At 36.1% G+C, this 25,753-nt stretch overlaps 1 protein-coding gene across 2 annotated transcripts in view; it reads left to right on the top strand.

The window, feature by feature from the left end:
• The window catches only part of EPHA6 (EPH receptor A6), a 472,327-nt gene that overhangs the window by 218,743 nt on the left and 227,831 nt on the right, over positions 1–25,753 (top strand). For both annotated transcript variants that reach the window (XM_065741888.1, XM_065741887.1), the window contains exon 4: positions 20,521–20,676. In XM_065741888.1, coding sequence (XP_065597960.1) covers positions 20,521–20,676 — 156 coding nt within the window. The remainder of the gene's footprint in view (positions 1–20,520; positions 20,677–25,753) is intronic.

Genomic DNA, 25,753 nt, shown 5'->3' with positions numbered 1-25,753 from the left:
TCATCTTTAACTTCTCCCATGCTTATTAGGTGGCTAAGTCACATTGTCCTGCTCTCATCTTTGTGACCACAGTGTTATATAGATGTCAGAGCAAGCCCTTAGAAATCAAGGCAAGTTCTCCTTCTGTTTGCTGGATGTAAGCTATGATGGCTATTGCCAGGACTGTCTTTTCCCCAGTGTCCCAAAGTGTCAGTGCACTGGAGGAACATCAGTGTCAAAAATAGCTAAGTGGTTGCAGCCATAATGCAGTATCAGCACAGACTGAAATTCTGTTTTATCACAGATACCACAGAAGTCCTTTCCTCTGCCTGGCCACAACAGTGGCAGCTGATACGGACTCTTTCCTCAGAACTGGAGTTTAAAGTTCATCCTGGCTTCGACTTTGACCAGATGGGTTGGAAGCATTCCTGATTTCTGAGTTCTTGTGGCATACTAAAAAAAAAAACAAAAAAAAAAAAAACACGCAGTTTGAGTTTTCCAGCAAGAGAAAAACTGAGAAAAACGTTGAAAAAGTTTTTTCATCATCCTGTTAGAGAGGGTACCTGAAGGCAGTGTCAACAGCACAGAGTCACATTAGCAAGAGAGCAGAAGAGAAACGACAGGTGTTGCTGAGATGTCTTACTCAGTGGGACCAGTGGCTTTTGGTGTTAACATTAATGTTTACAAATAATTGTTTCCTGATCTCCTAGTCTGCCCTTCACTGGAAAGGCTGCCTTGTGATCTGGAAGCTGATATTGCTGGTTTTGATTAAATTATATGTAAAGGAGATTTTTCATCTTCCCACACCTCTTGCCAATAAAGATTAAGAGTCTCATAGTTGATTCAAATCTCATTCCACAAACATTGTTAAAATAGGTTGTACGTCAGTTTTGCATTAAAAAGGAGTCTATAAAGAAGCATGGATTGGAATAATGGATTCGTAGCATGACCTGATACGAAGAATAATATCAGAGAAGTTATGTGTGCTTTCCTAGACAAATGCATCCTATAAATTCAAGTCTTGCACCTTTCTTAATCATACTGCCAGTCAAGTTCTTCTCTGTCACCTGCCATAGATATGAGATGCATGCATGCGCGTTTATCACTCAGATGAGACAGCTTAGATTAATTCCCTTTTCTGACCTAAGATGCTGCTCCCTTTAATCCCTTTCTTATGCTAAGAAATACAAATCTAATGTGAAGAGATGTATTATTATTTCCTATCCTTGGTAATATAGGATTATTCTCTCATTTCAATTCATGTTTACATTTTAAAAAAAAGTACTTCTATCACATTAGTAGTATTGTATAACATGAAATACAAGGACTACAATTTTGGTTTTTGGTTTCTCTGAGTTTCCAAATGAACTGTATTTCAAACACTTCTTCAAACTGAGAGGAGCAGAAGCAATCCCTGTTTATAGCATGTACAGCATGATGAAGGCTTCAGTCTCAAACAGAGCTCCAGATAGCATGTGATGCAGATTGAGCCAGTGATGCAGTGGGATCGAAGTCTTTTCTATTTTATACTTCCCAGACAACAAGTATTTAACTTCTTTTGACTTTAGTACTGCCTGATTAAGGTTCACATACGCTTTCACTGACCAATCCTTTATTTTTTTTTAATTATTATTTAATTATATTTTTTCATAAGAAGTACAGAGAACAGTTGCTGTCTTATAGGACCTATTCAAATTGGAGACTCAGATTCTATTTATCCATGGTCCTAGCCTTAAAAAGCACTGGTGCTTTTTGCTAATATATGCTAATTATGCTAATACAGAATAGAGCTAGAAGAAATTGTAGGGAAGGAAAGAAAAGGCACAGGCAATATTTTGAAGAAAAAAAAATACAACAAAAAACAGATTTTTTTTTAAATTCCATAATGCGATTTTTGTTTGTCTGCTTGTTTTTGTCCAATCATTATAAAATTTCAGTACAAAAGATATATGGAGTATTATGCTCAGATTCTCATAGCAACAGAGTAAAGGAGGAAAGCAGATTCTGGAACAATTGCAGAAAGGCCAAGAAAAGCAGCTTGGGAGGGCAGAAAGATCAACATGGTAGACAAGAAAAAATTGAAATGAAACGAAATGAAGAATGAAGCCAGTAGGGAGGGAACAGAAGTGCTCCATGGTGTCACTTTAAAATATATTGTGTTTGAAATAGGTCTAGAAATTGCTAAGCAAAGCTGAAGCTCATCTGATGTTAGAATACAGACTAGATAATCACAGTGACAGTTACCGATGACCATACTGTGAAATTAAAATAGCTAAGTTATATTAAAACACTCTGTAAATCCTGTCAAAAGAGTGAAAAATACTGTTCTGTTGTTTTTTTTTTTCCCTGAGATTTAATGCTATATGACATGCACCTATTTGTCGTATTATGTATTAACTGAAGTAGTTGACTAGTATAAGTTGCAGTCCTGTGGCTGAGTTTGTTAAAAGAGCTAGCTTCTTCTTCCAAATTCTTAATAAAAGAAAAAGAATCTAATACATAGAAGCAGTACAATATCCAACAAATGTGCCAAATGGTACATTGCCTGTTGTCATTATTTTGACAAATGCAGATCACTGAGTTTCACAGTTCAAAATACGATAGCAGTACAACCACATTTACTGTCAGACATGCAGACGCTGACCTTCTGCTCCCAGTCATTTTTTTTCCACAGTGTGATAAACATGAATTTAAGTGAAATAAATGTGAAAAGTGACTGTGTATAAGAATTCTGCAGTCTCCAGTTGTGCAATAAACTTAATGTTAACTGCAGCATAGCAGATACAGCCAGCATCCAGAGTGAGTGAGAACTCTCTTGCTTACTGCTGTGTGCCTACACCCTACTTGGAGTTGCAGATATTTGTGAACTCCAGGCCTATCTGCCATGAACACTTCTCAATGACTATTTAGAAGCTGAAATTGAGTTAAACTTCAGTGGAATTAAATTCAGAACCTGATGAGAAATAGTTATGCAGTGTCAGTACTTATCTGTTTTACAAACTAATCAGTACTAATTTTTTAGTTATTTTTTGTTTGTTTTAGGAATTCCAGCTATGTCTGACCACCTGTTAAATATTTAAAATTCTATGCATGTAGTATATATATGTAACCTGTCAATTTTTTTAAATGTTTGATTGCTCTGAGATATAACTAATAACATATATGCATATTGCAAATTTTATTTTTTGTTTTCAGAATTAAAACTGATGTCATATTAAATGTACATATTTAAAAATCAGGATCTGTGGTTTGGATCGTCATCATATGCATGCAATCCTATTTAACTTCTGTCAGTAGCTTAGAAAAGAACCTTTAACTGAACAGTCTCTCGTTAAAATGGTCAGTTTTATGCCAAATATGTGACTGCATGTTTTCAGTGTCTGTCTGAAAAAAAATAATACAAAGGTAAATTTGGTTGTAGATTGGACTGTTCACACTTAACTGTTTCAGGGTGCTTGGGTCATCATTCCACTAGCCACAACCGTACCTAAACAACAAATTGTGAGGGTAATCAGCTAGATGACCTCGCCTTTGCTTTGAGCTTACTAGAAGATCTTGAACAAGCCTAGATGACCTCTCTAAACTTCCTCTCCCTCTCTCTCTCAGTCTTTTTTGTTTGTTTGTTTGTTGAATAGAGATAATGATTTTTATTTCCTTTGGAAAGCTCTTAACAACATAGAAGTAGATGCTATAAATGAGAGAGGTAGTGAACAACCATGACATCTAATTCAGCTGAAATCTAGAAATAACCTTTTCTGGTACATCTTCAAACCTCAGGAAGAGATTAAGATTTTATGAATAATGACAATGTTTTTACGGTAATACATATCTTTTTTATTTGATGCTCAAACCACCCTACCCATACTAGAAGTCTTATTGGAAAAAGTGTTTTTCACATCTAGCTGGTAATTTGAGAATTTATATTAAATTCATGGATCATCTTTATGAGATTCCCATGAAATATCTTAATATGCTCAGTAGAAATACCTAGCTCTGATACTTGTCATCAATCATGTGAAACATTCTAGACTGAAGGACTGAAGAGGTATCCCACATAACTTTGGTGAAATGCCAATTAGAAATACTCACCTGCTAAAGGACACCAGGAGGATTCTTGTTTTATTATGTGGGTTTAGATTTGCATCACAAATTGATTTACCTATTGCTGTCTTCTGAGTTCACTAGTAGAATCTTGTATCCACCATTCAGAGCTTTATACTGGTTTTCCAAGGTACTGTTTATATATTTAAATTCATATAAATTCAAGGATAGCAATGATGATGGGTTTGGAGAAGTTGGTAATGTTTGGTTATAAAATAAAAAATGATAAGAACATTGATGGCAAGATAAATGGGTAATTTATTTTGCTGACATTTGTGCATTTCACTTCTTATATCTGTTAACAGGAATAAGAAAATATAAATGGATGCAACTATACTGGCTAAAATTTTATTGAATTAAAGTCTATATTTTGTCATCTCTTCTATTGTTACTGTTACTGTTCATCTATCTACACTGCTCTCTGCCAATGTATATAACACTAGTAATAATTTGTAAGTTTTTGTCTATGTTTTATACACACATAAAACTTCAAAGCATGTGTTTTTTAAATCGATTCTTTCTAAACTCAATCTATTTTTCTTACCTGTAATTCATTGGAAGGACAAAGTTGCACTTCGTACATAAATCTGAGGCTTCACATGTAAGCAGAAACATAGCTTTTCATTATTCTGTAGTCACTATTCCTGCTGTAAATAAATAATGTTGAGTAGGAAGCCATAAATGTGTCTGCATGCATGCAAATACAATTTGATAATTATTATCATTTGGAGTTAAATGCTGTAAGGGGTTCTACATGAGAGAAGGAAAGTGAAAGCCTGAATGGACTATTTACAGAATTCTGTGTGGTGTTACCACAAATTTCTGCAAAAATTGGCAGAAACTAAGACAGAAGAAAGGTGAGCAATAGATCAATCTCTTATACTGATCATTCGCTGTAATTAAAGTTTTCTAAAAGAATGCTAAAAGAATAAAAGAATGTATCCAACAACACAAAAATGGAGACATCATGTCCTTTTGTATTAAAATCAACAGTAGTATGGCCAGTGAACACTCAAAAAGCATTATCTATCTTTAAATATACTTGCATTTTATAGGCAGACATCATTTGCTTATTAAGTACTAAAAAAGAAAAGTCTACACTTTTTTTAGTCTGAAATATCATTTGCTTGTACTAGATTTAGATATAAACTGGAGTTTTAAATACGTGGAAAGATTTTGTAGTATAATTCATAAATTACAAACTGATGAGCTTCATTAAAATTATTTTGTGTGAAGAAATGATCTCAAGGCATACAGGGAGATTTAGATTTAACATTAGAAAGAACTGATTCGTGGAAAATGTGGTCAAGCATTGGAAAAGGCTGCCAGGAGAAGTGGTAAATTCCCTGTCCTTGGAGGCATATAAGGAATGCGTGGATGTAAAACTAAAGGAAATGGTTTAGTGATGCGACTTGGTAGGTCAGGCAGATGGTTGGATTTCTTGATGCTGAAGGTCTGTTCCAGCCTAGATGATTCTGTGACTCACCTAGTTGATGAGGGAGAGGCCATGGATGTAGTATATCTATACTTTAGCAGAGCCTTTGACTTTGTCTTTGTTATACAGCATTCTCCTAGAGAAGCTGGCTTGTAACTCAGACAGATGTACTCTTCACGGTAAAATCTGTCTGGATGGCTAGGCCCAGAGAGTAGTGTTGAATGAAGTTAAATCCAGCTAGTGACTGGCCACTGCTTGTGTCAGTTCTGCAGCCAGTCCTGTTTATTACGTTTATTGATGGTCTGGATGAGGAGACTGAGTGCACCCTCAGTAAGTCTGCAGAAGACACTAAGTTAGGAGGAAGTGTTGATCTGCCTGGAGGTAGGAAGTCTCTACAGAGGGATCTGGATAGGCTGGATCATTGGGCTGCATCCAATTGCACGAGACCAAGTTCCAGATAATGCACCTCAGTTGCAAAAGCCCCAAGCAAGGCTACATGTTTGGGGCATGATGGCTGCATGGATGAAATGGATATGAGAGTGTTAGTTGACAGCCAGCTAAACATGAGCTAGCAGGGTGCCAAGGTGAGCAAGAAGGCCAACAGCATCCTGGCTTGTATCAGAAATAGTGCAGCCAACAGGAGCAGGGAACTAATTGTCCCTGTGTATTCAGCTCTGGTGAGGACACACCTTGAGTACTGTGTTCAGTTTTGAGCCCCTCACTACAAGGAAGACGTTGAGGTGCTGGAGCATGTCCAGGGAAGGGCAAAAAACTGGTTAGGGGTCTGGAGCACAAGTCTTATGAGAATAAGGGCTGAGGGAAGTGTGATTGTTCAGTCTGGGGAGGAGGAGGCTCGGGGCAGACCTTATCACTCTCTACAGCTGCCTGAAAGGAGGTGGTGGCAAGGTGGGGGTCAGCCTCTTCTCCCAGGTAACAGCAATAGGATTAGAGAGAATGGCCCTAAGTTGCACCAGGGAGGTTCAGCTTGGATACTAGAAGAAACTTCTTTTCTGAAAGAGTGGTGAGACATTGGAATAGGCTGCCTGGGGAGATGATGGGGTCAAGAACCATGTGGATGTGGCACTGAGGGACATGGTTAGTGGGCATGATGAGGATAGGTTTAGAGTTGGACTAGATAATCTTAGCGGTCTTTTCCAACATTAATGATTCCGTGATTCAGTAATAAGGTTAGAATAGAATAGAATAAAATTACATGGTATTTAGTACAGTAATGTAGAAGGTATGAAGATGTGTTAGAAATATTTTCGGGTAATTAAGAGCATTATTATACTGCAAACCTGGAACCACTCAGAGATAATACAAAAGAAAATAGTATTCAATTCCCAAAGAATTATGAAAGCTTAGAGTGTTATTGAATATGCAAAATCAGAGTTGAAATGATTTGGGAGTCACTAATCATGTTCAGTGTCTTTAATAATCAAGCTTATTATTATTTTTCTGCAAACATGTCAAAGAGAATTATGTTTTAAAGACCAGAGGCCTGATTTTAGATGAACATTTCAGCGTTTTTTGCATCAGAAATTGCACACACATTCAATCACCTACCTGCTTCTGGGTGTTTGTATATTCTCCATGATTACAGTAATTTTGCCTTTGTGCACAAACTCCTGAATTGTATGTGCAAATAAAGCAGGGGCTTAAATAGTTTGCACATCCAAATCCAGACTTGAATGTGCAACGATAATTAAAGACATAAGCATGTAAAAAACATTTTCAAGTCTCTCCTTTTAAAGACCGGATGATATAAAAGATTTCTTGCAATGGGTTAGATTGTGCTCTTGCTATGATTCCTTCCTAATTGTAATAGTGTGAGACGGTTACGCAGAGAAGGAACAAAATGAATTGTATAGCTTTATCTGATCTATTACAAAAGCAATTGATCTTGTGAAAGTCGTGAATCCAAGAAAATGAGTGCTGAGATCTTAAATTATTAAAAACTACAATCTTATAATAAGCCCATAACAAGAAATGGTATCCTTGTAAATGGTGACTGCACTATTCTTCAGGTTTTTTATTGTGAATAACTGCCTGTAGGAATATTACATTCCTTCAAGGTATGCCTTCTCCAGAAAGCTGTTCTACAGTTTTGTAATAAAGTAATAAGTCATGTCAAGGAGAGCTTCAGTAGGCTTTCAGTTTACACCTTGAGTGTGTGCTGAGGCATGAAGCCAAGTGTCATTAATTATTTGAGAAGTGTGCTGGTAACTTATTGCTCTTACACAAAGTCAGTTGGGCAATAATGGGTTAAGCAGACAGGAAATGCTGTTGCTACAACTAACAGCAGGAACTTTTGATATTTGTCACAGGTTGAAACCTTACCACTCAAGAAAAATCACTTCCAAAAGCATCTGTGAAACAGATGAAATAATTGATGTCATAAGAATTAATTAACCCAGGCTAGCAGTTACGGGCTTGTTACGGGCAAATGTGCGCTGCAAATTCAAATGGTCTGTTCTTACACAAGGACTAGAAAAATGAATCATGAACTATTTAACATGCATAGAGTTGAAAATAAAAACGTTTTCTCTTACTGTGAGAGGAAGAGAGAGGAAAAAAGAGAAGTATTAGAGAGATACATCAGCTTACAGCATCAGTAAAAGAGAGACAGAGGAAAAATCACATCTGTATAGAGTTTGAAAAAGGATACCATAAGATCAAGAAACTTCTCTATATATCAGTTTTTGTACATGTATCAGTAAGAAAGCACTGACAGACATTTTGAACCTTTCTAGTTGCAGAAAGTGTTTTTCTATCTCAGATGAAGAGAGAACAATTTTATAACTGTTACCATCTATAAACCTTGTAACATAAAACAGAAGGAAAAACGTATATGGAAACCAGCATCACATTAGCCACTATCTGAACATATTTATGATACTGGAGAAAAACTTGCATACAATGTGATACTTAGTGAACTGAAAACAAAGCTAGCAACACAACTTTGAATTCAAAAATTTTGTCTTTTTTCAAGCGCTGTGACAATAGATGGGAGAGTGTAGAAAAGCCGAGGTCTTGACTTAAATAGGCTGAGCTATTTTTTCAGCTCCTATACTACCACCAGCCATTGCAAGACAATTGTATTCTGTATATTTACATTACTCTTGATGATGAAACATACACAAGTGACCACCTCCTTGGAGAAAAGCTGTTCTTACATTTCTGATACAGATAACACGCAAAAGGAATTAGCTACAAAATTGATGTGCTATCTACTGACCATTTTTTCTCTTGCATAAAAACACATGATTCTTTTTGCAGTTGTCTTATAAGGTACATAGTAGTGTAAGTAATTCTGTGAAAACAGAAGGCTTCATGGTCTGTCAGCTTGGACACTAATTTCTGTTGGAATGATATGGGGAAAATCCAGCAAACACCTGTTCTTTCCTCAATTATATTACAAAAATAATGTCTTACTGCTCTTCTTTCAAACTTCTGTTTTGTAATATATAATTCTGTTTCATAATATGCAGTTCTAACAGACTTAGCACACTTCTACATTCTCACTCCACCCAAAAAGACTTCCCAAAAATGAGTATAGCTACTATTTCAGCATTCCTTTGGGAAGAGCAATTTCATTTGCTGTATAGTTCCCAGTGATGTTAATTTAAGTGCTACATGTGTGTGCTACAGCATGATACTCTTGGTCTAACAGATGTTCGTGGTTTCTTATTTCTGCATTGTTTCAGTCTGACTACTGCAGAAACAGATCCCTTTATCTATCATCCATCTATCTATCTATCTATCTATCTATCTATCTATCTATCTATCTATCTATCTATCTATCTATCTAAATTATTCTTGTTCAAGTGGTAAATAAACCTTCAGAACAACCTTGGGATATATGTGCCACTGCAATAGTCCTTGTAGGGATGTGCTCAACTCACTTTAAGACACAAAAGTTATTCCATTTTGCCATGGCTTGTGCGTTGACAAGGAGCTAGTTGTGTTAAATACAAGCTGCTAAAATTCACCTGGAGATTAAAGCATTCTCTCTATATCTCGGACATTGCAGTGAGCTTTCCTGACTAGAGTGCTCCTTCTTTTTGATCCTTGTGTTACCAGTGTCCTGAACTATCAGGGCAGCTGAGCAGAGGAACAGTTCTTACACCCTAGACACCCAGCAGGGAACATGTTGAGTGATGACTTATTACAGCTGATTATCTGGTGTTTCTTTCAGTTTTTAAGATTTGCATAGGTGCAGAATGGTGCCTGGCATTACTCTTTTTCCAGGCAACTCAGAGACCAGTTTTCTTGGACTGACAGAACGAGGAAAACATTTTCTTAAGAATAAAACATAACCATAATAGTGATTAAAAAGCAATTAAATGCATTATTATGATTATATTTTAAAGAAGAAGATTTTTTATGGCTGCTATTGAGATATTGGAGGAATCAGTGAACATTCAATTCACTCCAGCACTGCATTACCCCATAGTGTTCTTAGGGTTATATTTCTTCTGCTTGTCTTGTTAAAGATGAGTAGTGGAGATACTGGAGATGACAGCTTGGAGATGCAGTGGGCTTTTTCTTCCATACTTTTCCTGCAGGTCTTCCCAATACCAGGAGTACACATTGATATATTGCTGGAAATTACTTTCCTTCTTTTACACTGCTCTCGCATTCCTTGATTACCATTTCTTTTGTATTCCCTAATTATCATGACCAATTTACTGTCTTCCTAAAACACAGCGATGATCATTTAAAATAAGGCACTGTAGAAAATACTATTTAAAAATTTAAGAAATCTGGTTAATTGCAGATTTTCTATGGGGGTCTATCCGTAAAGCATCAACGAAGCAAAAGACTGATTTGGTTCCATAGCAGTGTATTTGAACGTGCATATTTCCTACCTCAGAGAACTTATTTGTTTTCAGGGATCCCTACTGCAGTCAGCAGCACACAGAAGCCAGAAATGGTTCAAAGAGTATCATGATTTGGAAAGGATTCCCCAGGATCACCATGTCTAGTTCTTGGCTTGCTCAGGAAGTAGCAGCCTTTCTTGTCTCATTTCTCCAAACACTAATACAACTACCCCAGTCTTCCAGCCATTTTTGTCACTTGCATTTTTGATGAGACATCTGGACTTTTTGTTCTTCCCAAGAACATAGAATTAGTAGACTGTATATTTATTTTGTGATTGAGTGTAGCCATCCTATGTATTATTGGTGAGTGGAATACTGCTGAGACAACTTCAGGACAGTGTCAGCTGAGGACATTCCAGAAGCATCTTCCCCATCTTTCTAGGGAGAGATTCTGCCTTTACCAATTAAAAAGAGCTTTTAGGGCCACATGCACTACATTTACAGTATGTTTAGGTACAGAGCTCATCATTGTCTTCACATGGTGGAAGCACAGATTATTTTCACTAAAAATACTAAAGCAGATTTGGTGTTCCTGCCTGGAAATTATGAACCAAACTCTTCAAAGGTCATGTTTTTATTAATGACTGTTCCTTGAATTAATGCAGTAACACAGTGCTGCAGTGATGCAGTAGAGCAAGTCTCTATGTGGTTAAAAACTGGAGTCTTCTCATTTTAGTAGTTGCAGTCTTTTTATTGACTTGGTTGCCCAAAACAGTGTCTCTTTCAAATCACTGACACGCCTTTTCTGGGCAGAGGATAATCACTAATCTAATTCAGGAACATCCAAGTGGCATAAAAGTTGCTTTTGTTTTGATTTTAGCTTGAATTTATATTCCACTGTTGGAGCTTATACTGATGTATATAAATGAATCTCATGCAGAATGAAACTGAACAGTCATCTCGGAAGCCCCTTTAGGCAGGTGTATCTGAGCTAAACATAACATGAGTTACAATATTATAACTTCCTTTAAAAAATTAGCTGTACTGATTCATCAGTGTTGATTATAAAATTCATTTAAAGATGAATTTTAAAAGTTTACAGATCCTGCTTAAAGCAGTGTAGCCTATTTTATGGTCCGTATTTATTTTACAAGGCACAATCCTGACCTATAATTTCGGTCCTTGATATTTCCCATCAGTTGAGCCTCTTTTCAACTGCTTACAATTTTGTCACTTTTCAATTTATTTATGCTGAACCCTCTTAGTTATCTTACTCATCTACATGCTGTGTATGTAGTTCTGAGAATTAAGTGAAAAAGTTATATAAGTACTGAAATAATTTTCCATCTTTTTCTTTGATTAATATCTATGCTTCCAGAATCATATTCTTAAATTTAAGAAAGTATTTCAATACTCTTTATATATATAATATATATATAACAAAAAAAAAATAAACAGGAGTCCTTATTCAAGATTTTTTAAAGAAGTTAACAATCTACACTGTAGTGAGAAGCATAGCATTAGTACTTGAAGAATGTAGCTCCTCAAGCTTATCCAAACAGCTGAATAATTTAGTCCATTATTTGGAAAATCTGTTACACATAATTAAATTTTCTGTTTGTTTAAGGGTTTTGTTGTTTCTCCTTGATGAATGACAAGATCTTGGGCATTAACCTTTCTCCTGTAATGCTACATTGTAAATACTCTTTAGTTTTGTTGTTGATTTAAGTTCAGTAAGGTACAATTACAAAACAAAGTCCAAATATGTATTTAGGAAATAAGGACCTTAAAATACATCATACATGATACTGATTACATACACAGCTACCCGTCCTCTCTTTTCCTCAGAAAACTATGTGATTTAATACTTTTACATTTGATTTTGAGAATTAATGTAGTCCTGTGAACTTCAAGAGTATGCATTTACAGAATAATCTGAAAATGAAGCATATCTGCTGAATATGTTATTACACAATAAAATAATATTTTAATTGCACTCCTTCATCTCCTAAATCTTGGGATCACCTTTTTTTTTTTTTTAATGTAGCCAATATTTCCTGTTATTCATTTTAGATTTATTTTACTCTTCTGAGGATGGAAAAATAACATAAAACTGAGTTAGAAAACATTTATATTATTCTTTGAAGCTGTCAAGAGTCATTTTACATATATAATTATTATTAATACGTTGCTTAGCATCATACATATCTATTGATGTACAATAGAAATAAATGTTTTGCTTTGCTTATTATAAATTTGATAAATTGCATATGATATAGGTTGCACAGTTCTTATGCTGATGATGTCCCAGTATCTGGATCTCCTGTGATATAATGCAAAAAGACTCATATCCCATTACCCCTTTGATTTCATTTCCTCTGCTATATTGAATATATACATATATATTCTTACATATAAAAAGCCACATTTGTGTATGTAATGTACGTGTGTGTGTGTACACATAGACAAACATTCAAAACAAAATACACACTTTTCTAAGAGAGAGAATGATGGTGGCAAACAGGTGGGTGGATGTTGTTACGCTGTTCTGGAAGGGTCTTAGAGACTGCTTTAATACATGTAGTACTGAAGCTTTTCTGGAATTAAAAATTGGTAAGAGTGTAATGTACAAAAAGAATGAAAGGAAAGAAAGGAAGAAAGGAAGAAAAAAGAAAGAAGAAGGAAGGAAGGAAGGGAGGAAGGGAAGGGGGGAGGGAGGGAGGAAGGAAGATTAATTAACAGTGTGTTTAAGTCAATGAAGGCAATGTATGAAAACAAAACAAACGTGCCTAGTTTACACAGACTTTCAGGAAAAACATATAAATAAGGTATTAAACATGATAGATAGGCAACTTGTGACACTATCATTCTCTATCTAGTTAAAAAGGAAAGAGCACACTCAGATGTGTCATTCCTACAATAACACTTTTTCTGAATCCCAGTGTTCCCCTTGACTGCAGGTTAAGGCCAGAATGCTGACAGCCACTCGTCCTCAAAAACTTTGTAAATCCTTCCCATACTAGGCAATGACAATTAACAGGTTTTGATAGACTCCAGAACAACAGGAAACCAGCTTAAGTCACCAAGTAATTGTTGCTCTGTATGCAAAAAGTTTAATAATATAATTTTTCACACTGCAAAAGCTATTTGAGTCACCTCAGTGGCAAACAAGATGTTTCTCTTTGTTGTTATCATAAGCCTTTAGTTGCCAACTTAAAAGGCTTTGAGAAGTAGCTGACAAAGCAGCTTAAGAAGTGCAGAACAGTATTCACCTGTGCTGTGCTGTGTGGATCCTAGCTCTTTGATGAGCTATTGAATTGCATCTAGTATGACAGGCAATGATAAAATTAATATCATTGACTGTTCTCCTTGTCTGTGTGAGCTTTTAGACAAAACTGAGATTCTTTAAAAACATGATATGTGAGCTGAATCACTGCTCCAGTTATTGTATTGCAACTGGTCTTTTATACAGGAAAAAACTGTATTGATGTGAACTGAAAATCCTGTTTGATATACACCAATTATCTCTTTTGTCATTTCTTGTAATCATTTTAATAAACAGTCTCAGTAGAATACTGGGAAATATGAGAATGACAGAAAATAAGACATGAGAAAGAAAAACTTTATCACAATGGGAAAGAATAATTAATTTAATTTACCTGTCTTCATCACCTAGTTTAATTAGAAAAAGCCAGCCAGTTTTTCTTTCCTCTCCCTTGTTGCTTTCCAGAGTCAAAAGATGTGAATAACACTGTCTTCTATTCTCCACTTCAAAGAATAGAAATATTAAAAATCAGAAGATATTGGCAAGCAAGGAGTCTATTTGGGCAATACAAACACAAATGCATTTAATTGCACACCGCAGCACACAGATGTGTAATCTCATCAGATTTACTGCAGATAAGAAATACATTTATTCAATTTTTCTAAAATAGTTGGGCCATTCTGACACTAACTTGTCTGTGAGTATCACCTTACATCTGTAGGAAAGGAGCCAAACAGGATCCTTGATTTTTTGACACATGATGTCTTTTATTCATCTGGCTTCAACTACATGTCATGTTCCTTATTTTATAATCTATCATAGCTGGTCATCCTCCAATGAGTTCATCATGCTTCATGTTTCTGGCAGCTCTTCCTGCATAGTCTCACAATTGATTTGAACATGGCCCAAAGTGTATCTATTCTTCTTTCTCCCATTTGTGACCTGAACAAAGAAAGGATTATGTGAAGAAATAAAAGACATGAGATTACTTAATCAGATAGTACTCACATTTGAAGACTGTCATCATAGCTTCTATTGTCCCAATTTTTTAATATCCTAATCTTTGTGTTCATATTCTTTTGAAGGTAAAATATAATGTGCATTTCTCATTATATTATTTTCTTCTGTTCTTTTCTATATGCTTCTTTGTTTTTTTCTACCTATATTTAATAGAATATAAATAGATTAAAACAGTATTATAGTTCCTAGTATTCACGCAGAAGTGGAGCCAAACGGATTGCTCTTTCTATAAAGTGAAAAGATATCAGAATACCAGAAGATTAAGAGGATATTAAACTTGTAATATTTATATATTAACAGAACATAACAAATATAAAAAAATCAGTCTCATAGTACAATAGTGGGTTTCAGTAAGCAATTTAAAATGTATGAGGCGTGGAAAAGCATAGCAAATTATATGTTTCAGAAAGATTAAACCAGCTCTTCCACAGAGCTACTGGTAGTTACTATTCATTGTAATGACAGCAGTCTTCTCATTTTTAATTTGATTGATGGTCTCTCAGCCATCTATAAAAATCCCATTTTCATGAGAAATATTTCCCACACACAGACCAGCAAATGTCAGACATGCGTAAAAGTTGCTCCTTAGTTTCCTTTGCATTCCTTTTTCTTGTTAACCGTTGTTTTAATGGATTGAATGGAAGCATTCAAAGCTGGGTTGGATGGTGCCCTGGGCAGCCTGATCTGGTAGATGGCAGCCCTGCCCATAGCAGGGGGTTGGTCCTTATGGTCTCCCTCCAATCTAAGCTATTCTGTGATTCTATCATTGCATTATTCAGATCGTATAAAACTGTGTGAAATCAGGTTATGTCCTTCACAATAACAAGCTCCACACTGCAGTGAAAATGCCCCCTTTTTTTTAAAGCTGCAAGCTTTATGGCCACTAACATGACCACCATATCTGCATCAGTCAGCATGTGAAGTACCCCTCAGGTGAGGAAAGGACACAACAGTCATACCCCTCTTGTGCAGAAAAGACTAGTAATTGATCCATTACCTTATTTGTTTCACAGAGCAAATCAAAAGAACCTTAAAAATAATGTCCAGTCTAGCAGGAAGGAAATCCCTCACTGCCTGCAAATTGCCACGAGAGCAGGGCCTGTTAGACCATGTGTAGCCTTTGTCTGGGCCTACTGGCTTTGGCGATTTATCCAATTTCCCAGAGGTACCTCAGTGTAGTGTAGCTTTCTTTGCACTTTCTACTGTGTATATCCAGCTGTTGGTTTAAGTTGTTGGGCCACCATGGGGCCTGCAGTGTCCGAGACTCCCTGGATAGGGCCAGGCAGAGCCTTGAACTCTAAAATGGCCCAGAGCCCCGTAGCTGACCACTTAGTGGGGAGAGGTGCTGGGATGTCATCTGGGGTGGTTATGGCCATAGGCCATGCTGCTATGCATGGGGAAGAGCACAAGACCCTCTGGAAAACACCAGCCATACCTTTCCTACCATCCTGCTGGGAACCGTGAAGGCTGTATCTTATTTCAAACAGTGCCTTGGGGCTCTGGTTCACAGTGCACCTCAAATGCTTTTACAGTCTCACTCAGCACCCCTAAACATAGCACCAACAATGCTAAAGCTCTTTTGCAATTGCTGGATGAACACCTCCTACTCTCAGCCCAAGCTGAGATATTAGCAATTCATAAATCACTTTCTTAAAGAGTTCACCAGAGCTTTGCAGTGTTCTCTTTATATGCATTCACATATAATACAATCAAAAACGAAATGTCATACATTCAACATTAAATAAGGAAAATGATAGTCATTACTAAGTTTTTACAGCTTAAAAACACCATAATCAAATCCCGATAAAGCTGTAGTACAGCACAGTCATGGATGTGTTATCATTCGTGATGCCAACTAAATTACAAGTATTTCTCTGTATGATCACTGGTATTTCACTGGAGAGAACTTTAGTGTCTTTGAATTGTTCAATCAGACACCCTGCTAATTACTTAGCCATTAAGGTAATATTTTATTATCATCCTCCAGGCTTTACAAAAGTCAAATCTTATACAGTTCATTATAATTAGTAGCTCAGAAAGTCACTTCTATTAGATAAAGTTAGGGAAAATAAAATGCCTCCCAGTGATTTAGAGGTTAGGAAAAAAAAAAAAAAAGTGGTAACGAACATAAAAATAAACACATTTTCTTGGGTGGGGAGAAATAGTCATCCATGCACAGATAATAAGTGCAAATGATATACTTAGCTACTAGCTAGTAGCAACAGCTGCTAGCTGACTGAAGGAGATGTTATAAAGAGAAAAACTTTGAAAGTACTGATTTTATCAACCCATACAAAATGAAATTTCCTGCATACATAAGCATCTAGTACAAACTTCTAACTTGTAATGTATTTTACATAGGCTGTGATTTTGCATGAAAAAGATGGCTTTTTTCCCTCTCCAAATACAAAACCACAACCCATTAATAATTAAGTCTCTGAGTTTCTCATTTGCCCATCAGGTACTTTGTGCACTGTATGAGTTCTGAAGAATGAAAAATAGAAATGATAGGAAAATGGGCAAAAGCTAAGATGCTGCTTCATAAAGAGGTTCAGTTATCATTAAGCATGTACATAGTTCTATTGATTATACTCTTCAGAGAGTCATATCCTTATCTTTATTTTAGATACCATTCGAATTTAGGACTCTGGATTTGAATACCTCAAGCACTCATATACGGTTTGATATCACAGTGACTTGGAGTGCTGCAGTCTGTCTCATTGTCTCATAGCAGAACATTTACAGACTCCAGTTTTACAAAATGTTCTGTAGAATTTGGAAATGGAACACAAATACCATTGATTTCTTTGCGCAATTACCCTGTAAGTGTTGACTGGAATTTCTCAGAAGTGGAAGTGGCCTTGTACAGCCTTAAGCTCCATGAAGGAGACCAAACCATACTCAGTCTTGTTATAATGTGCCTAAGAAGAATTAGATGTATTCTTCTTTTTCTTTGTGGGAGGACCAGGATTTACAGACCATGAGATGTGTAATAGTATACTCAGCTTGTGCCAGTTTAGTGGCAGACCATAAACCGACTGCCAGAATCTAACTCATAACAAACCAGAAGAAATCATAGTCCTTAAAATGTGGTATTGTACACATTTCATGTTAAATAAGCTTTTAAAAACTTGGATAGTAAATCCAGTTTTTGCCACTTTTACATAGAATATGAAAAGCATAGTAATTGCTTCTTGTTAAAGTTGAAATTCTGCCATTGAAGCATATTTATTGGTAAAGTCTAAACTTTGACTTGTATGGCAGCTGAAGTGCTATATTTCAGTCCTGTCTTGCATATTCAATAATCTTAATAGACTGTTTTGTTTCACCTTGAATGTGAACAGTGAGCACTGAGTTACACCAAGAGCTGAGTCCTCCCAACCTTGTAAATATGTGGGAGCTTTCAACTTACTTATGAAGGGCTGGATTTTATTTAAAAAAATATATGTATAAAAGCTACCTTGCTGTCTTTAGAATGTATGGGAGGTATCTGACATAATGGTGTACGTATTTGAGCTGGATTAAAAAAAAAGTAAAATATCTACATATTCACACATTTTTTTCCATCTGCATTTCCATGAGTATATATGTGCTATCTTTTAAGACCAAAACAAATCAAGCCATACTGAAACCATAATCGCTTTAAATACAATCCAGAAAACTATTTTAGAATAAAACATTTACATTTTTTAATTGGAATTAATTTGCAATTTGAGTTCAATTCTAGAGTAGTGCAAAGCTTAAAGTTTAAACCTGTCTTGAAAGGGAATGCTGTGTTTCTTTCAGTCCAAAGTGGTTTATCATTTGGAATGGAAGGGAAAATGAAGTTAGTTGATGGCTGACAGAAAAGATTTTGGAAGTGATAATAATTTTTATAAGTTCTCATTTGACTGCAAAGATAACCTTGGATTGCCAACTCTTTAATCACAAAATTCTTTGTGTGGCAGTGCACATATATTAGCTATTAAAAGCAAGAATTTAGTATTTATCCTCAGATAAGCAATGATATGGTTAGGGCATGAGAAGAAAAGGAGCAGGTATTCAAACCACCACCCTCCCCATATTTTGCTTTTCTTCATCTCTTAATTCCTTCCAGCAAAGATAAGAACAGTTAGCATCTCCAGTACTGCTGTCTTTCTTACACAAAACCCACTGTCATTCCAGTCAGTAGAAAATTGCCACTGACTGTAATCACAGAGGTATCAGACCAGCAGCCATTTAAAGGGAAAATCCCTGCTGTTCCCGCCTCTCTTATCTGTAGCACCAGAAATACATATTTTTTTTTTCTTTAATGGCAGCAGGGCAGAATTCCTTCCTCATATCTAGTCAGCCACGTCAGAAAAACACACTGGGAGAACTGCTGAAATAGTTGAGTCATAATTTAGTTCTTAAAATTACATATGAAAAATTGGCTGTTGGATTCTGGTAAGGAATTGGCAATTACCTTTTTTCATTCCTCTCACTCCTTTTTCCCCAGATACTTAATGAAACCACTTTGGTATCACGCAGGTGCTTTGGAATCAGAAGCAAGACTGATCTGTGTATATGTTATCTAAAAGTTAGTACCTTTTAATGGCTAACTTAATTTGAATTGACAGTTAATCTGTAAAATTCATAACTCTTGGTATTTATTTATAGAGCACTTGATTTTAATATTGTTATTTTACCTTACTGCAAGAGAAAGAAATGCAGCCTACTTTCTGTAGTTCTATGTTAAGAAAACAGTCTCAAATATGTCAAAATGAGGAAAAGCCACACGGGTCTTGAAAAAGCCACATGGGTCTTAAAAATAGTAATTATAGCAATGACTTTCATTGTACTGGTGAAAATGAGGAGTAATTTTAGCCTGTGCTGTCTGTACATGGTAGAGTTGCTCTTCCATTTGTTTTTCTTCTGTTAGCTAATTGGGAAGTCAGAAGACAGTGGCTGCAATATATACTGACGTGTTTAAATGTGGTAGCTGGAAGAAGGGAAGAAATCTCTAAATGTGTGATGATTTCCGAGGACAATGTAAAAAAATATTTCAGAATGCTAACTAGGCATTTTTATGATAAGATATATTTTAACTAATTGTTTCTGCTTTTAAATGCCAACAGAAGAGTACCTAAGGTTGTGCTGTGATGAACAACTTCTGGGACTCCAGCTCCAGCTGGGTGGGCGGTGGGCTCTGATCATTGCAACATGTGTCCCCAGGGCAGCTGCTATCCCAGTTGTTTTTTTACACAGTGAAGAGTAGCCTGAGGCTTGCTGTAGTTTGTGCTAGATTTATTGGCACCACTTTCCTAGTCTCCAAAGGTTGTTACAGCAGCACGGTGCAGCCTTCAGTCCAACAAGGTGCAAAGGACCCAACTAATGTGACACTTCTTTGAATGTTGTCTCAGTGGACTGTAGAGAGGTCTTACCCACCTGTAAGTATAGGGACGTCATCCCTGCCTCGTCAAGGCATTGTGACAATAAGCATACTGAGCCTTGCAAGTCTCTATTATTTAAATGAGGAAGCCATATAAACAGCATTGATAGATGAGAAAATATCCCATTCTTTCTATTTATTAATTTACAGGACCTACATACATCATAGAAAGTGTGCTTGTGTTTAGTGATATTAGTGAAGTTTTCAAAGTTTTCTAAATGACAATTTCAAGCAGCAGCAAGGGCTGTCAATAAATTAGGAAGTTGTCTCTTTTAATGTTTTCCCATCAGGTACCAATAAAAGCTTCTTTTTTTTTTCTTTGTTAAGTCCGTAGACCAAAATAAAAAAACTTTGAAGCATTAAGTGGTGAGAATACCATGCATCTAGATTGGAAAGGAAAGAGAACACATTATAACTGCATGAAGCAGATTTTACCTATGGTTAAAACTTGCTGCTGTTAATGAAATATTATTTTTTTGTTTTGCAGCTTGCAGGCCTGGATTCTATAAAGCATTTGCCGGAAATGTGAAGTGCTCCAAGTGCCCTCCTCACAGTTCAACCTATGTTGAAGCAACTTCAGTCTGTCAGTGTGAGAAAGGTTACTTCAGAGCTGAGAAAGATCCACCTACTATGGCATGTACCCGTAAGTCTGATCAGTACCACTGCCTGCAGTTCTCTTGTGTTGTTTCATTTAATTTTTTTCTGTGTTTAAACAAACGACATGTGATTGTACATTTAAAGAAGATTGTACATTTTATGAAGAAAAATTACCAAAAGAGATTTTCTAAATCAAATTTTGAGCAACAGATTTCTATTTAGTACTGGTATCCCTAAAAAATAAAAATACTTACTTAAATGATTTATTAACTTGTAGTTCTGAGAAGTAATATAAGGCATGTAATCACTGTCATATAGATAGCAATGTTGAATTTTAACTATGAGTATATATTTTAAAGACATGAAACTACGCTTGCACAAAAACTTCCAAAAAAATGAGTAGGTTTATAAACAAAAGAACTGATATGACATACACTCCTGTCTCCTCAGATTAAAAAAAAGAAAAATTAGAAGTACTGTTGCAATAACTAGCAGTGCTTAGTCAGTTTTTTTGGTGTGTCATGTAAAAGTTACTGAGCCGACAGCAGAAGAACTGAATTACTTCCCCTGCTAATGCTAGTCTTTGCGTATGACACTGTATTGGATAAATTGAGAATATATATACCATCCAATTTGGATTCATGAAGTTTTAGGCAGTCCATAAACCTGAAATCATTACATAGAGTAAGCCATTGCCATCCAATGAGTAGAAGTGATCTTCACCAAAACCAACAAATTTCACAGATCCATGGCACTTACCAGAAACTTGTCCAATCTAACCATAGAGCATTCAGAGGCAAAGGCAAGTCCCAGCCTCCAGCTACTTAAGGGCAGTAAGGTTCAGAGAAGTACCTCAAGTCAACTAATGCAATCTGCTGTCAGATCACTCTGGAGGAAAGCAGATATGCCTGTCATTTTTCACAGATTCTCTGAGGGGGAAAAAAGATGTTTTTCCAGACTTCCCACAGGAAAATGGGCTTACAAATAATTCCACTCAAATGAGTGCCCTGAGTACAAGCCTTGAAAACTTTTCCACATAGGTAATACACATTCCAGGCAATCTCATCAGTTTCATACTTACAACAATGGTTTCACTCATGCATTATGCACATATGGTTCCATATTATTTATGTCATTGATTTTTCATTTACAAAAGGCAGCTCTCTGAAGAATTACTCATACATGGCATAAGATTTCCCTAATTATCTTTCAAGACTCAATTTTAAGCCCAGCTACCCACTACTATTGATAAGGTAGGCCAGGAGCACAGGAGCCATATGGTGGCTGGAAGTGGGTACCTAGAGCATCCTGATCTTGCTCATTCTTCCTCCCACCCCCAAAAAAGAAACAAGATGTGGAGAGCTGCTTTGTCTGAAAACTGACAGGACAGTCTTGGCGCCAGAACCCTCTTATTCTCTAAGGACTTCAGGCAAAGCTACCAAGCAAACTGAAGCAAAGAAGAAAACAACCACAACAAGTGCCAGTGCCCATTTCACCTCAGGCTTGGAGAAATAACAAATAAGGAAGACAGTGAACCACATTCTAGTTTCTGCCTTGTTCCTTGTTCAGTGCTGCCATGCATTACCTCATATTCAGCCTAGACTGCAAACTGTCAGTACTTCATTGACTGTAACAGCAGATATATTCATCTTATACCTACAGTGATGATTATTTCACTAATTGTCAGCTCTGCAAATGACTCTAACTTCTGACAGTCAGACTGTGCTCTTATCTTCTTTCATATCATCAGTAATGAAGAGTCTGCAGGCCAAATTATTCCCTAAGTGGTATCTTTAGCCCCACTGCTTTCAAATTATGCTCTCAGTTATTAAAATTATGTTTCTGTCATAAATACAACCTCACTGCTTCTGGAGGGTCTGTACAGATGTGGCTAATTTAAATTTAATAAACAAAGATACTAGTGATGTATGAGACAGGATAGAATTTAGTTTGTTTCTCCAAAACTGTCATGCTTTGCTCTAATAAGAGGAGCTGAAGAGACAGGGAAAAAATAAGGCAACTAGACTTCATAAAGAGAAGTACAGTAAAAAAATGCATTTTATAAATAACTATTTTGGGGCCAGATCTTCATCTTTGATGTCACTCTGCAAATTTGTGTTCTCACATGTCAGTCACATTTTTCTTGTGAGTTTTTAATCGAGTTGTTCTTGAATCAAATACAGAATAAATAGTGAGTTCTCTTTAGAAACCTCTTCATCTTCAAATATTTTGAACCAGCTACATTCGTATCTTTTTGATTTGATTTCCTAGATCATGCAAAGCAAGATGTCTAAAATAGGTAGATCGCAGAATCATTGACGGGCTTGGGTTGGGAGGGACCTTAGAGACTACCCAGTCCCAATGCACTGTCATGTGCATGGTTACCACCCACTAGATCAGGTGCCCAGATTTTTTTTGCTCTCTCTTTGCATTCCTTTGTAGGATTAGATATTATTCCTCAGTGTTTTTCCTTGGTATTGGAAAACTTGCATCAGCAGCAATATGGAGATTAAGGACCTTGATTTAAGACACCATGCATTTAAGAGTTTTGCTTCAGGCATCCATTTTTATCAAGCTGAGCTTTGAATCTAATTTTATTAATTCCAGGAAAGTGCATACTGTATGTTTTTCCTAAGTTGTGAAGTATTTTATAAGAGCATGTACTTTGTAGAAAAACATAATAGAAGGGAAGAAGAAAGTTACATTAGGGTATATTGTTTTTTTTTTTAATTACTTTCTCCTAGCCTTTTTCCATTTGATTGGCACTTTATATCAATCTCTTGCTATTCATTATCCTTATTGTATTTCTTTGCCATATGTGAATGTACTCTATCAATGATCTCTCTGTACATACAGCAAGCAACAAATAGCAGCATTATCTAATTCCCCATCTGATTACTGTGTAATTCTAACATTTCCCACTATAATGTAATTGGATAGACTGAGCCATCTTTTCAAGGGCAAAGACAGGCAGACTGGGTCTGAATGTGTCTCATGTTTTGCTTAAACAATTTTGCACCAATACCAGTTATGTTCTGTTCAGTAACCACTGCTACAAACTGTATCCTCTATACTGAAGCTGTTTAATATCCATCACTGTTTTTCAGCAGTAAAATCAAGCAACATGCTTGAAGCCTTTGACTCTTCTGCCACTATTGTTATTTATATGCATATGCTTGGGTGGAATTTATCATTATGCTCAGACTTGGGAGTATTTGTTTGCAATCACCTGTTCCTATCATGAGGAAGTTCTTCCTGCCTGTCTCACCGAGAAAGAAAGAAAGAATTCTGAGAAGGCAAAGCAGTTATACAGCATTCCAAACCAAGTGGTAATACTTACCTATGTTGCACATATATATGTATATAAAAAAGCTATTATGAAAACAAGGAACACAGATGCTGATTCTGGGTATTCTCAAGAGATGATTAATTTTTGCCCCATCCACGGAGAATTTAGTAGTCAAGTAACACTCAATTATTAGAATTCAGTAGTTGGTAATTAACAGTTCTCACTTGAAAAAGCAGGAAGTATTTTCCAGGCTATAATTGTCTAGTGTTTAAATACTGCATTGCCTTCACTAGACTTCTGCAGCATTTTGGTTGTTCCTTCCTCCTTCCATGAAGGACAAAATGCACTTCATAGAGGGAGAAGATGCACAAAGCAGCTAGATGAGGTGAAAAGCACTGCATGAGGCATAAACTCAGCTCTGTAGCTTTTGGAGTGAGTGCTTCTTCATAAGACATCAGTTCCAGTCTGCTCCACAGAGTGTAGAGGTACTTTTTTCATTATAATCTGTAAATGAAGCAAAAGACATTGCTCTCACTCAGGCTTTGTTTAATCCAAAAAGCAGAAGAGCTGCCTTTTTTTTTAGTGCTCACCCATCTGAAGAGTGTTTTACTCTTCTGCATAAAATCCTAAGTCATGAATTTTGCTGTTGAGAATAGGATCCATCATTTTCACCAACGCACTTGGTTTCCTTAAAATTCAGTGAAAAGAAATCCCCAAGAGCTTTGCACACAGACGTCTGCAGAAGGGTTATTGCAGCCAAGTTTTTTTGGTGTGTTGAATAATCTTTGTATATTTTATAAATGATAACAAAGCAATCAGGACACATTCATAAAAGCCCATTGACACATAATTTAGCTGAATCTGAGGGCTAGAATTAATTGTTTCTCTTTGTTCCAAGTTCTAAATCTTAGTAAATGATTCACCACATGTCATTACAGCTCAATATTTGCATGAAATCACAGTTTAACTGGCATAATTTAACAGCAATTAAAAAGCTATTTAATCGTCATGCAAATTGGCATGAGGGGCCTTCAGTATGAAGGGTGTCTGAAGTTTTTTGCAGACGGACAGCCATATACTTTCAGACACCCCTATGTTGATAATGTTCTCCTATTTCACTGAATTATGAATGTGCAGTAATTCATGTTTTCTCTTGTAATTGAGAACTAAATCCCAAATCATGAATATAGCAACCTTTACTCTACAGTATACATAAAAAAAAAAGTTTATTGATTCCTCCACAGATAGCATCTACACAAAACTACAAATTAAGTAGACTGAAATTCCAAAAAAAAAAAAAGGCAAAACAAAACAAAAAAAGTTTCCTGGTGCCCAGTTATGCATTCAACCATCTGTTCTAGTGTGCCAAAGCTTCTGAAGTAATGTACAAAAACTGAACTCTGATGGCCCATTGTCGTATCTGTTATGTAGGATAAAATTTAAACCAGTTTCAAAACATTGGCTCCAGTCTTAAAAGTGATTACATACACACTTAATTTTAAGTGTGTGAATACTATCAATTATTTCATGGGGGTTACTGATCTGCTTAAAGTCATGCACATACATGGATGTGATTAAGGCTCATCCTCAGTATTCCTAAAACTCCTCATTGGCTTTAACAATGGGAGTTTGTTAAGATCAGTCATTATTTAATTATCACAATGTTTTTAGAGGAAGAATAATTATCCTCTCTTCTGCACATAAATACTAAGTACTGAAGCTGAATTTATCCACTCTGGCTTTAGTTTATTCCAGACTAAGAACTGTTTTCCAGAGTTGCTTAAACTGCCAATGTCATAGTAATTTTACGGGAAGTTAAGAGATTTGTAAGTCA

Source organism: Cyrtonyx montezumae, unplaced genomic scaffold (assembly GCF_038088225.1).
Source record: "Cyrtonyx montezumae isolate F1298 unplaced genomic scaffold, pur_monq_1.0 scaffold_3, whole genome shotgun sequence".
NCBI lineage: Eukaryota > Metazoa > Chordata > Aves > Galliformes > Odontophoridae > Cyrtonyx > Cyrtonyx montezumae.
Note: the sequence above shows the minus strand (reverse complement) of the source record. Positions and strands in the feature narration are given on the sequence as shown.